This window comes from Labeo rohita, chromosome 23 (assembly GCF_022985175.1).
Source record: "Labeo rohita strain BAU-BD-2019 chromosome 23, IGBB_LRoh.1.0, whole genome shotgun sequence".
NCBI lineage: Eukaryota > Metazoa > Chordata > Actinopteri > Cypriniformes > Cyprinidae > Labeo > Labeo rohita.
In genome coordinates, this window is record NC_066891.1 from 19,640,864 (window position 1) to 19,654,213 (window position 13,350).

Here is a 13,350-nt window from a genome sequence, read left to right on the forward strand (position 1 = left end):
GCCAGTGCGTCCCCGCAAATCGGCATTAATGTAAGCTAATCAGTCTTTTAGCAAGTGACTCATTGGATGGAGACAACCAGTGCCATTCTCCCCCATCTGGCTCCGTCTGCATTGTGTTAGGTCTCCATTGCAACCCCGTCAGCCTCACACACACTCAAACACATAACCTAGATATGAGCACCCACAGCTGTCTGCCTATTTTAGTCTGGATTTTGACAGCACTATATCTCTCCCCCCAAGATCCCCCATAACAATCCCTGACGCCTTCACCAGAACAATAGCCAGCAGCTCACATAAACCTTTTAAACTTAGAAAGCGCTCAGGCTCTAGAATAGCGCAGCCATTCTGGCGCAATCCCCTGCCACACGGTAAGCCCAGAGAGGACGGACAGAGTTAACAAGGCCTTGAGTCACCACTGACTTCAACAATCCTAGATGCCTGATTCAAGTCTGTGTGCGTGGATGCTTAAAGTTTCACTTACATATTATAAAACGGATAGATTCAGCTTTGAAATTTGATTGGATGAACTGTTTAAAGCCATTTTAAAGCTTGCTTATACACACACACACACCTGTGGCTGCAAATCAGTTGAATTCTATATTGAAGCACAAAGTTGCTTTGTTGCTTGAGCAACATCCTACAGTGAGGCTAATGACCCTCACCCTTATAACCTTATTTTATCTCTTCATCTGTTTCATCGTCTCTTAACATTCCCAGTATAGGCTTACACTATCACCATTACTATTTAAATATTACATATAACCTCCAATTAAAATTCTCAGCCCCACTTACGTACACCTGCACATCTCCACATTCACTTACTATCTTCTACCATGGGACAATGGGAACCTTGACAGATTGGATTGGGAAGTGAATATAGGTTAATTCAGTCAGTCTCCCATAGATATTGCTATGTCAAATGTCTCTTAACAATTCAAAGGCTCAGGGATTTATGGAAACATTCACACGGCTGACTCAGAAAACCCACATTAGCCGTATCCAACATTGTAACAACTGCTGGAGAACACACACACACACACACAAGAGTACCATTTATACCCACAGTTCTCATCCTTCACCTTGTAGTTAGTGAATCTGTAACTGTTAACTACTTTATTTACGTTTACTACACCATTTCTCACTAATGCTGAATGAATGTAGCTATTTTGATGTTTTAGTGGTTTAAAAATGTTTACATGTATATGGGCCATTTTACAGGATTGGTTCAAAGTCAGAGTTGGAAACGTCTTGAAAAAAGGTCTCTTTTTTCACAAATTTTGTATGTATACAAATTGTATAAAATCCAAGGTACACATTTCTAGTAAGTTAATTCTCATATTGTATTTTCAGAAAGTTTTGGAATATTTGTTCTCTCCTCAAATTTGTCACTACTGAAACACAGTAATATATAATTTAATTAGAAGGGTTATATTGACCTGTTAAGATTTTGTTTTTTATTTTTCTATTTTATTAAAACGTTTTCAGAGGTAAATCAATAATAATTACAATTTTAACAATATTTCAAGTGTGATTTATGAGATTTGTTGTATTTTGAATCCAGTTTTTATTAGTAAAATTGATCATACTGATTTAACCTTAAGGATTCATTAGTTTGAATACACATTGAACCAAACACTATCATAACATCTTAACTGATAATTTAGTATACTTTATATTTGACAAAACATCCCATGTTTCGGTTGTGACAGTAATGTTTTGGTGATTACATTACATTACAGCATTTTAATCCACAAACTAAAACATTACTAAAACATACTAAAATACTAAAAATGTGTATAACTGTACTAAAATTTTAATTATGTGTTCCCTTTTGTCACTACGGTCGTGACTGTTACGGTACTAACAATTTTATAGTATAACACCCAAAAATGTCATTACCGAAACTTTACCAAATGTTTCAGTAGTGACAATTTTAGATACTTTTAAAGCTAGCTCAAATATGTTAATCAGCCCATGGTTAGCTAGCACAGTTCTGAACAGTTGTACACATAGAAAAACTAAATGTTATGGAGTAACTCCCCAAAAAGTATTTAATTATAGAAAAATGGTGTTCGGCAGTGACATTCTTTGTAGTTACACACAGATTTTTCATACTTTTGAACACATTTACCTCAAAATGATGAGGCCTGTCTACTCATCATGTAGCTATGAGAGAGAGAGACACATAAATATTTTCTGATCGTAAATGTAGGGGTGTAGTTGAAATCAGTCTCAGCCAAAGGATTAAAACATACATTGTTTCAGTAGTGACATGAAAATGCAGGTGATAAAGAAAACATAAAACACACACACACACATTTGTGGTTTACACTCTCCATATAATGGTTTTTATATATATAAATATTTTCTACACCTACCCTACACCTAAACCTAGCCCTCCAGGAGACTTAAAAAACAATATTTTAAAAACAACAATGGAATAAAATGCAAAAATTGTTGCAGTATCATTTTCACAAGTTGAAATTTAGGGGTTAGGGTTCGGGACAGCCACCTCCCAATTGCAAGTACCCACTAAATGATGATTTTATATACATTAAGCTTGCTGATATTTTAAATATTATTGTGGGTTTCAATAGATAATAATAGAATCTTAGTAAACATCTAAGATTTGGATACTCAACTGCATTTTAAATGTGTTCTTTGGTTGTGGGACAACAGTTTGCACCAATTCTGTAGAATGGCCCATATATGTAATTATATCGTCCTGTATCATTTGCTAAGGCATCGTGCTTGAATGTTCTGTGTCCAGCTGGCACCGGAGTTGAGAAGACAAATGATATTTGTTGAAAAAGAAGAAGGGAGTGGTTATGAAACACAATATTTCCTCCAGTCATCGCCTTGCAATGCACAAGGTCAGAGAGACGGTAGTAGCATCATGGTTTAACTTGTAAAGCTCCTGTAAGGCTGCTGAAGAATCCTGTCAAGTGTTGTTTGGCATGGAAGCAGTGTAGTCTTACACCCTTGAAATGTCCAAGGCACGTTCCCTCTGGGCTGCTACAACACTCAGATATTTAGTAGTTTGTTTATGAAATAAATTACTAAAGGTTTCTTGCGGTAAGAACTTTCATACTGGTATGCATACACTGATAACATTTTATGAGCAGGAATGTTAACACTATTATTCTACAGTAATCATATTCAGTTTAACCATGTGAATGTACACTGTAAGATCTGTAAAAAAAATTTCAATGTAGGTACAATGAGGATAACTTAGATTAGTTTTATTTGTCTGATATCTACAATGTTACGTGAGGCCCACAGCAGTTCACTGGCTCGTTGCAAACTAATTGGGCAGTATGAAACTAGAGTCGTTGCATGCGTGTGGAATTAACAGTTATGACTGTGGAATCGGCTTTGCTTTTGAAGCCACACTGCATTTAGATATAAGAGGTTATTTCTAGTGCTATGCACAGGTGGCATAGATTCGGAGTGACATAAAAGAGAAGGGGGAAGCACTGTATCCACTTTGTATTTCTCCTCTGGCTTCTTCTTTCAACAGGAAGACTTCTTCCATGTCCTTTCTTTTGTTTTTTCTTTATCTTCTTTGCTTTCTTTCTTTCTTTCTTCCTTTACTGAGTGAATGTTAACATCTTCAGGAGCACAGTTTAGTTGCTACTGCCATCTATAGGACAACAGACGTACGTACGTTGTCCAGGAATGCCAGGTCTGTGTAACAAAACTAGCCCAATGACCATATTCCAAATATCAAAAATCAAAATATGCAATTCTTATACTTAAAATACTTCATTGGTAAAATATAAAATATTTCAATATATGCATTTTAGTCAAATATGTGACCACAAAACCAGTCATAGGTAGCAAGGGTATATTATTAGCAATAGCCAACAATACATTGTATAGGTCAAAATGGTCAATTTTTCTTTTATGCCAAAAATCATTAAGATATAAAGTAAAGATCATGTTCCATGAAGATCTTTTGTAAATCTCCTACCGTAAATTGATCAAAACTTAGTTTCTGATTAGTAATATGCATTGCTAAGAACTTCATTTGGACAACTTTAAAGGTGATTTTCTCAATATTTTGATTTTTTTGCACCCTCAGATTCCGATTTTAGGTGTATTTTGGCCAAATATTGTCCTAACCATTAACCCGTGAGGGCGAAAATTAACTCCCAGCAACAGTTTAAAAAAAGTAGCCCCATTTCGTGGGAAAAGCGTGGACTTGGCAACTGCCTACCAGTGGCCCTCCTTAAAAAAACTAAAAATCTAGAAGTTTTATCATTGGTAGAATATAAAATATTTCAATATATGCATTTCAGTCAAATATGTGACCCTGGGCCACAAAACCAATCATAAGTAGCATGGGTATATTTGTAGCAATACATTGTATGTGTCAAAATGATTGATTTTTCTTTTGGGCCAAGAATTATTAGGATATTAAGTAAAGATCATGTTCCATGAAGATATTTTGTAAATTTCCTACCGTAATTGATCAAAAAATAATTTTTGATTAGTAATATGAACTTCATTTGGACAACTTTAAAGGAGATTTTCTCAATTTTTTTTTTTTTTTTGCACCCTCAGATTCAATTTTCAAAATCTCGACCAATATTGTACTATCCTAACCATACATCAGTAGAAAGCATATTTATTCAGCTTTTAGATGATGTATACATCTCAATTTTAAAAAATGGACCTTTATGACTGGTTTCGTGGTCCTGGCAACAGTTTAAAAGTATCCTTATTCCGCGGGAAAAGCGTGGACTTGACAACTCTGAGAAGTTAATAAAAACTACGTAATGGATTCTTAACGTGCACAACTTTTAACTATTAGGCAATATTGTTATAAATTATAGAACTATAAATATTACCAATAAACATTTGTTTAAGCCTATCGTTCTCATTAGTTATGTAGGACTATATAAAATAAATAACTGTGTCCAACCTTACAAAAATTGTTAGTTTTGGCCAAGACACTATCCTTAAAACAATTACGTTATTGTTGCTTCTTCAAAATAATTATAGATCAATTTAGGGGCTCTTTCGAATATTTTGAATAGGTTTCAGGATTTTTATTTATTTTAATTGTAATATTTTTTATTTGACAGATGTGGTAAATACAACGTTTGCGCAGTTTTGTTGTGTTAACTATCGGGTTTTTATAAATTAGAGTAAAAAAAGCTGCGTTCTCAATGGACTATTATTTTGAAATAGTGAACGTCAGGTGATTATAGTGGCTTGCAGTAGCAACAAACACCCACATTTGTGTTATTCCTTACTTATCAACACGCGTTGTAAAATTTACAATTGACTGATTTATTTATTTAGTTATTTGTTTATCGCTCGTCCTGTAATGGAGCAACAGATCACAAGAGAAGATGCGTTAACACGGAAAGGCTACAAACATGCGTGTCATATTATGCTGTACGGAGACTCCAGTGCCAAACTCTTCGGGAAAATCCCAATCAAACACATAGTACTGGTAAGGAAGAGTGCACTCACTGTGACCTGACCTGCACTTCACAACTTTTTAACTTTATTTGAAGAGTGCGACTACGACAGGTGCACTACACTAAAGCAGGAATCTCAAAATAATATGTAAATGAACGCCCTTGAACCTGAATTCAGATTACTGTCATTCAGATGCAGATGCGTTTTGATGGCTTGCTGGGTTTCCCAGGGGGGTGAGTTCATCTTTCTGCACGAATAAATAAACTTAAAATGAAGTTTACAAATGAGTAGGCATTTTTCATAGAGGCTGTATTTTATTTTGTCATCTGTAGATTGGTGAACCCGTCTAATGAGACGCTGGAGGCGGGGCTTAGCAGAGAACTACACGAGGAGGTGGGCGTGGCTGTGCCTGTGGGCGTGGACAATCATGTGTCCACCTGCCTTTCTTCATCCTGCCCTGGGCTCATCACGCACTTCTACATCAAAAAGATGGCAGAGTCAGAGCTGAAAGAGCTTGAGACAGCAGCTGTAGCTAAAGCCACAGACCATGGTTTAGAGGTTAAAGCTCTATTTTTTTCACGTGTGTGTGTGTGTGTGTGTGTAATTACAAAATCTTATTATGCAACTTTCTTTTCTGTCTCCAGGTGTTAGGTATGGTCAGAGTGCCGCTTTACTTTCTGAGGAATGGAGGTGGTCTCCCCTATTTCCTGTCCCACTCGTTCATCAGTAACTCTCGGGCCCAGCTGCTCTCTGCCCTGCAGCGCTGTAGGCTGCTGTCCCAGGGGGAGATAGAGAAGGCTGTGAGTCAGGCTGAGCAGATGAGACGCACACGCAGTGGTGATCCGCACTGACATCAGTTTACACAGCGGTGCCTTTTCACCCCTGGGCCACAGCTACATCACAGAAGCCCAACCCCCCTAGTGCCAGTAGAAACTCCCTCTTGTCCTCACCCTACCCTCAGTTCCTGATTGAACCATGTACAGCATGTACTCTCTGTAGATACCCTGTGTCTCATTATACCTGTTTAACAGGGCCTTAATTGGTAACAATATTTTACCTTCATGTCAGTATTTTCTGTAGTAGTGCATCATTAGAGCAAATAAATACAACTCCAGGATGTTGCAATAATTATTCCTCATAACAATTTAATTTATTATTAATATGAACACATATAATTTACATATGCAAATGAATAATATATTATTTATGTACAAGTGCATAAGAGCTCTTATCAGATTTGTTTATAAGAGAAATTGTGCATGCTAGTTTGACTAATAAACAGCAGTCTACATATAATGCATTTTTTATTTTAACAAATTTGCATCAGCTGAGATTTTCATCACATCACACTTGCAGTACTTAAGAATGGCCACAGAGTTGCGCTACCATGCTGCACCATTTACAAGCAAGTCCTTATCTTTGGCTGTAGTTTAAAGCTGCAGTGTATCATTTCTGGGCCACTTGCTTCTCTGAATAGAATTGTAAAAATAATGTTTTTTTTAAACATTCCTCCATTTGCCATTGATTAGCAAACAGACAGTCCCACCTCAAACTCACGACATTGGTTGCACAAGTGCAACAAACATTTAGTACATTGTTTACACTTTTTGGATATATTTATGAATGGCTTACTTATAGTCTTGTCACCTTTAAATTAGTGTTACATGAGAGAAAACTTTGCACAACACTCAACAATAATTAAATGAGAGTGCAGTTTCTTTTTCAACTTCCCCTTTCTTGTAGGAAACAGTTCCAGAGAATTCATTACTTACAGAAATTCCATTACTCAGAGGTCTGCGACATGTCTAGCTCATATTAAGGAAGAGGCATTTTCGGTAATTCACTATTGTACTAAATAATTCTGTGAAGATGTAGCAGTTTCTGCTCCCTGTTTTGTTTGAAATAATACCTTAACGCTGACGAGATGTGGTTTTAGTAAAAGCTGACTGTCTATTCTGTAGAAATGCAATTTAAAAATGTATATATAAATGGACATCTAATGTGTATATATAAAAAAATATATACTACTGACACTGTAAAATATAAAGCTGGTTGAAAATTGGTAAATGTTTCCTTTAAGCATTTTTATTCATTTTTAATTGATAATGTACCACCTTAATTTTCCCATAATACTGGGCACTGCCATTTGTAAGTTTTATGGGTCTGTCTTCTGGACTCATCCGTGTCCAGCTATTTTTATCTGTACAAAACAGCTCATTTTGCTGCTTAATATTGCAAATTAGTGTGTTTACCGTATTATTTTAATGTATTATCTTAATTATAAACTCACCGGTTTGTAGTGCAAACGTACTATTTACTGCACGTTGTTATTCTTTTCATCCCTATAGCGGCTAATGAACTGGAAGTCTTGCCCATAGGCTTACTCGTGCGTTTAAGAATAAGGTGGATACCAGGGTCTGCCTGAATACTTGATTCTGATTGGCTGGCAGGTATGCATTAAAACGGTTTAATACACAGGTAGTTCTAAGTCAGTTTAATAACCATTCTATATTAATACATTGCCAAAAAGGGGATAAAACAGCTGTTTTTGAAGTAACTAAACTTATAGCTTCAATGTTGATAGAGAGATAATTCACACACAAAACTGTCATCTCTATCTCTCTCTAATAATTAATTCAAATAAATGCTATAATTCGTTCAATTAATTGTGATTTACCACACTATTTCATCTCTGCCTGATTGAAAGGGGCAGAATGTCAGAACTAATGAGCTGTAACTGATGAAAATAACCGTTATTTTTACCCTTCCAGCCAAATATTGTGCTGCAAACATGAACAGGTTAAACTTGTCAGTGCTGGCCAATGGCCATGGTACAAGCGGCATAATGCACGGCTAGCTGGAACCACTTTACATAAGATTGTTCAATATGTATTTAAAAAGCCACTAGAGGGCGAATATTCCAAACAAACAAAGAACCAAAGGCGTAGTTTGATGGCACTGTGACTGAGTGTGGAATCAATGGAGTTTTAGACTTATTAAAGACTTATTAAGCTCACTATAGTATGAAGCACGGTGGGGCTGAAAGTCGTGGAAGCGAAAAAAGGAGGCTGGAGCGATAAACGGCTGGAACAGTTGACAGCTTCGGCTCCTTCCCGTCATGCGTATGTGAGGTAAAACAGCGCTGTTTTTAATCATACTTATCAAGTATGAAATGTACTGAAAGTTCTGTTATAATGTTATAGTGTGCTCGTCACTTGTCTAATAAAATGCATAATATATTAAAGTGTCTTTGGAGTTTTGTTTCCTACAAAGTACAGAAGTCAGCAAAATATATAACACTGTTCTAGTGTTTTTTTAATATTTTAATAAGAAAATCTTACACATTCTGCCTTAAATACACATCTAGCTGATGTTCTGCATTTTTCCCATTTAATTGTAGTGAACTAAAAGATAATCCTAGTATTCAATTTGTTCCTCTTTTGCTTTGATGGCAGCAGCACTCAAATTTCATGAGCTCTACAGGTTAGTGTGAAACATGATCATCCTGTTCTCTAGCATGATTTGAAAATAATTCAAAGAGCATTGTGAGCTTCAGTGGAAGCAAAAACATTTGTACAAAGAGTCACATGCTGCAATTTGCTTAAACATTAATTTAAATATTTCTTATTCATTCACTTTTGTGGTTTTACAGTTTTTTAACAAACATCTTCTGGATTTTCAGGCTAAACAATTGATTTGGAATCTCAGCTTTTACTGTGTGGTTTCAGACTTTGAACCCCATGATCGATGCACACGTGTCTATGTGGTCTGTTTATGTCACTGCTGCATTCTGCAGTCCATCAGCATCTCTGAACAGCAGCTTTGTTGATGTGTTCATCAGACCACAGCAGGTAAAATCAGCTTTGTAATCACCACTCAGTGTTCATTTGCATCGCTGCATGTGCAGTTTTGAGTGTGTGAGCTTATGAGTACGCGTATGAAGCCAGAGACATGAAGTAGGTCAAAGCTGTGAGGACTGACTGACCAAGTGGAAACTGAACTGTCCCTAGGGAGGACAGGCCGGGGTAGTAAGGGTTGATGCGGGAAGAGGGGCAAGTGTAGAACCAATGGTATCAGCGGCAGCGCAGACAATGTTAAACTGCTTATATGTTTGCTACCTGCCGGGCCCTGTAAATCATTTCTCAAGTCGTACAAATCTGACAACCTGCTATATTGTTGACGTCACATTGATGTCCAAGTAACATCATGGTTCCCCCCAGCCACCCCCACAGTGGAGTCGCCTTTCCAAGCACTCATGGGTGGGGTGATGATTCCCGTAGACCATTCGTTTGCCACAAGGGAACTGGAGCATGTGCAACAATCCTAGTCACAGCTATTATATCCATGATGTTGTAAGTCCTTACTGAGCAACTACACACACATATATATTGTTTATGCTCACTGGACGCATATACGGTTTCATTATATGTGCACTCTGTTTAATAGTGCTGCCGCTGCAGTGAATTTCTCTTCAGGGATCAATAATCATCAATCTTTTTATATCTGGTGGTATTGGGCGGCACTGCAGCTGGACGTGTTTTGTTCAGCTGTGTGTGTTTCTGTCTGGTTTTATGTGTAAATATATATTGTGTGTGTGTTTGTTTCACATTATAGGATTTAAGGGGCTTAATTTCACTTTATTTGTCACATCCTGAGGATTTTACAGTGAGAGAAAGAGAGCGAACACAAGGCTTAACGTGAGAGAGGAAGGAAACAAGCACAGGAAAGATGGGGGAGGTGAAGGGCTTGAACTTCTGTTTGCACCTTACAAAACTCAGGACAGGAATCTTACTGTACGGTCGGCTAGAAATATTATACTATTTAGTAAATATTCAAGGACAAAATGTGAACTATTACACTGCTACATTCATGTTTCATTACACTGTTTATTTTAGATGTTAAAGGGATAGTTTACCTAAAAATAGAAATTCTGTCATAGTTTATTCACCCTCATGTCATTCCAAAACTATGACTTTCTATCTGTGTCTTTCTTTTTCATCTGTTGAACACAAAAGAAGATATTCTAAGAAATACCTCAGCGTTTTTTGTCCATATGGTCAAAGTCAATCCCCAGAGAGCACATGTATGTCTGCAAAATGTCTGTTAATGATCTCTTGATCTGGAAATCATCTGCTGTGTACAAACGTCTGACAGACATTGTTTAGATGTCAGTTTTACATTCATTCTAAATCATAATCATCTTAAAGACATCTAATAGATGTCTATTTGACATCTGACAGGAATCGTCCAAGACGTATTGCAGATGAGCAAACACTAAAAAATATGTCTTGCAGATGTAAATGCAGACGTCAAATAGACGTCTCCATGATGTATGTGTGCTATCAAGGAACTATCTGATTACCAAGACTCTTTCAATTGTGTTCTTTGTGTTCAAAGCCATACCCAGATAGAACACATACATCTGTAAGATGTCTGTTAAAGATCACTTGTTCTGGAAAGCATCTGCTGTGACGTCTATTTGATGTCTGCGTTTACATCTGCAAGACCTGTTTTTTAGAGTGTTTGCTCATCTGCAATACGTCTATAGGAAGTTTCCAATTAGATGTCTTTAAGATGTTAATGATTTACAATGTATGCAAAACTGACATCTTAGAGACGTCTGTCAGATGTTTGTACAGATGCTTTCCAGATCAAGTGAAATTTAACAGACATCTTGCAGACGAATGTTGCAGATGCTTTCCAGATCAAGTGATCTTTAACAGACATCTTGCAGATGTACGTGTGCTATCTAGGCTAATAGACATCTGTAAGATGTCAGTTTTACATACATTCTAAATCATACAAATCTTAAAGACTTCTAATAGACATCTACTTGATATCTGATAGTAAATGTCCTGAATGTCCTATTGCAGATGAGCAAACAATCCATCTTCCATCAAAAAATACATCTAGATGTAAATGCAGACATCAAATACACATCTCTGTGATGTGCATGTGCCATCAGGGATATTAGTTTGCAACAACAGGAGGGTGAGTAAATGATGACAGATTTTTTATTTTTTTTTTTTTTTTTGGGTGAACTATCCCATTAAGGTCTTCTCATTTAGCTAATCAAATTTGTTCTCACGCATATGCAAATAACGCCTGTATTTTTACTGAGCGATTCAAAATTAAAACTGCCTCTTCTATATTCATTAGCCAATCATATTTATGTTTCAAGAACAAATGTAATAATTCTGGCACATGCATAAGTCACGACCCACACACAAACACTTCTCAGTGTCATTTTAGCATCATAAGCTGTTGAGCTCAGCCAGTATGAGACTGAGTAAATTGGCGGTTTTGTGGGCACCATTTCCTGTGAGGCGAGAACTCTTCTGAAAACTTGTTATGCCCTGCTCTTATTGTATGCATAACAATAATCAATCTAATGAGCTACACAAATATTTGCACATGCAACGCATACTAGATGTGACAGATAAGTGGTGTAAGTAGCAACAGTCCCTTAAAACAGAACGTGTTGCCTTTGATGTGCAGTACAGTGGAACTGAAAACGTTTGTAGAAGTAGAACTTCGACGTGGCGTAACGTTCAACGGTCCGTCTGTGTAAACGGTCCCTGCTTGCACAGAAAAAAACAAAACGCGTTCTGTGTAAACCGGCCATTACAGTGCCAGCAGGTGCGTGTGTGTGTGTGCAGAAGCGTCGGCCATTGTTTGTTTATCACCCAGCTATTGCTATTACCCATTCAGTTTCTTTTGGATTGGCATCAGTATCAGTTTTATAGCTCATCTGCAAGAACATTAAATAGATTCATGACTGTACATTAATCCTGAACGCGTGTGTGCAGAGAAAGGGGGGCTGGTAGTCCGAGAGCACAATGCAAGGTCATAAGAGAAGCATTTCATGGCCACAGAGAGGGAGAGCGAGGGAATATTAGGAATGAGAGATGGAGCAAAACGGGAGGGGGGGAAAGTCTAAGAGAACAAGACAGCATATTCATATCCATCCTTGTATTTATAGTAAGCCTGCGGGGAGGGGGGCGAAGGGGGCGTGGTTTCGGTTATGACATTCTCTCTGATTGCCTGAGAGCTGAGGAGACAGAGAGAGGAGGCTGTGTTTCAGCATGCGAGAGTGGTGTGTGTGAACCAAAGAAGGGGAGCTGTTTTCTAGCATGCATGCTTGTGTGTATGTGTGTGTGTTTCCACCTTATTTTGAATGCGCTCCCTGAGAGAGAGAGAGTCATGTGTGTAGAATGTGTCAGAGGGGGTGAAATCAAACTGGCTGCATGAAATCTGTGTGACTCAAGCACAGTGTTCTCTGTGTCCAGCGAGAGGGAAAGAGAGACAGAACCTAGGAGAATGAGGTAAGACTTGTTTTTTTATTATTTATGACTATAAATCCACTGTGCAGTCCTCTCAGCATGACCGGTTGTATGTTTATGTGTTCTCACTCCACCTCCTCACACACGCACTGACATGTTTGTGCGCGTATGACAGCGAGCGTTTCTTAGATGCATGCATTATCCTTTTAATAGGGTGAGTGTGTGTGCTTGTTTTTGGCAGATGCGTCCATCGCGTCCAAGCATAGGCTGCGTGCTTTTGCATACATGACTGATTGTGCGCATGAATGCCACACAAGCCGCTTCCTCTTTCTGTGTGTCTCAGCATTGATTGTTATCAGGGTGTCCGTCCCACCTCTTCTTTCTTCCACCTCACCACCTCCCCTCTCACCTCCTCTACCACTGTGGTGTTGTCATTTGGCGGAGGGTTTCCCTCTATCTCTCTCTTCCTCTTACACAATCTCTTGCCTTTCATTTTCACACTTCTGATCACCCTTAAAGAAATAGTACACGTTGAAATGCATTTTTTGTCTTTGTTTACTCTTCCTCATGACCTGTATGAGTTCTATGTAACATAAACAGAGGTTTGGTAGAGTGTTCATGCTGCTCTTTTCCA

General features: G+C 37.7%; 2 protein-coding genes across 5 annotated transcripts in view; both read left to right on the forward strand.

Annotated features, from left to right (window-relative positions):
- The first annotated feature begins 5,201 nt into the window (after positions 1-5,201).
- Positions 5,202-6,458, forward strand: zgc:103759 (U8 snoRNA-decapping enzyme). 2 transcript variants are annotated; one of them, XM_051095681.1, is made up of 4 exons: positions 5,202-5,464; positions 5,611-5,666; positions 5,766-5,991; positions 6,078-6,458. In XM_051095681.1, exons 1-4 carry the CDS (start codon positions 5,336-5,338, stop codon positions 6,282-6,284), a joined length of 618 nt encoding a protein of 205 aa, XP_050951638.1. In that variant the 5' UTR covers positions 5,202-5,335; the 3' UTR covers positions 6,285-6,458. The 2 variants fall into 2 exon arrangements, with proteins under 2 accessions (XP_050951638.1, XP_050951639.1); XM_051095682.1 differs by having other exon boundaries at positions 5,626-5,666.
- A 6,032-nt stretch (positions 6,459-12,490) lies between these two features.
- arhgap4b (Rho GTPase activating protein 4b) overlaps positions 12,491-13,350 on the forward strand; it is a 40,388-nt gene continuing 39,528 nt past the window's right edge. For all 3 annotated transcript variants that reach the window (XM_051096111.1, XM_051096112.1, XM_051096113.1), the window contains exon 1: positions 12,491-12,758. The gene's annotated coding sequence lies outside the window, so the exon portion shown is untranslated. The remainder of the gene's footprint in view (positions 12,759-13,350) is intronic.

What these genes read in the sequence shown, in the direction of transcription:
- zgc:103759 (XM_051095681.1), top strand. Translation starts at nt 5,336, where the DNA reads ATGGAGCAACAGATCACAAGAGAAGATGCGTTAACACGGAAAGGCTAC. An exon ending in TTGCTGGGTTTCCCAGGGGG is followed by an intron (nt 5,667 to 5,765) that starts GTGAGTTCATCT and finishes TGTCATCTGTAG; the next exon opens with ATTGGTGAACCCGTCTAATG. An exon ending in CCACAGACCATGGTTTAGAG is followed by an intron (nt 5,992 to 6,077) that starts GTTAAAGCTCTA and finishes TTCTGTCTCCAG; the next exon opens with GTGTTAGGTATGGTCAGAGT.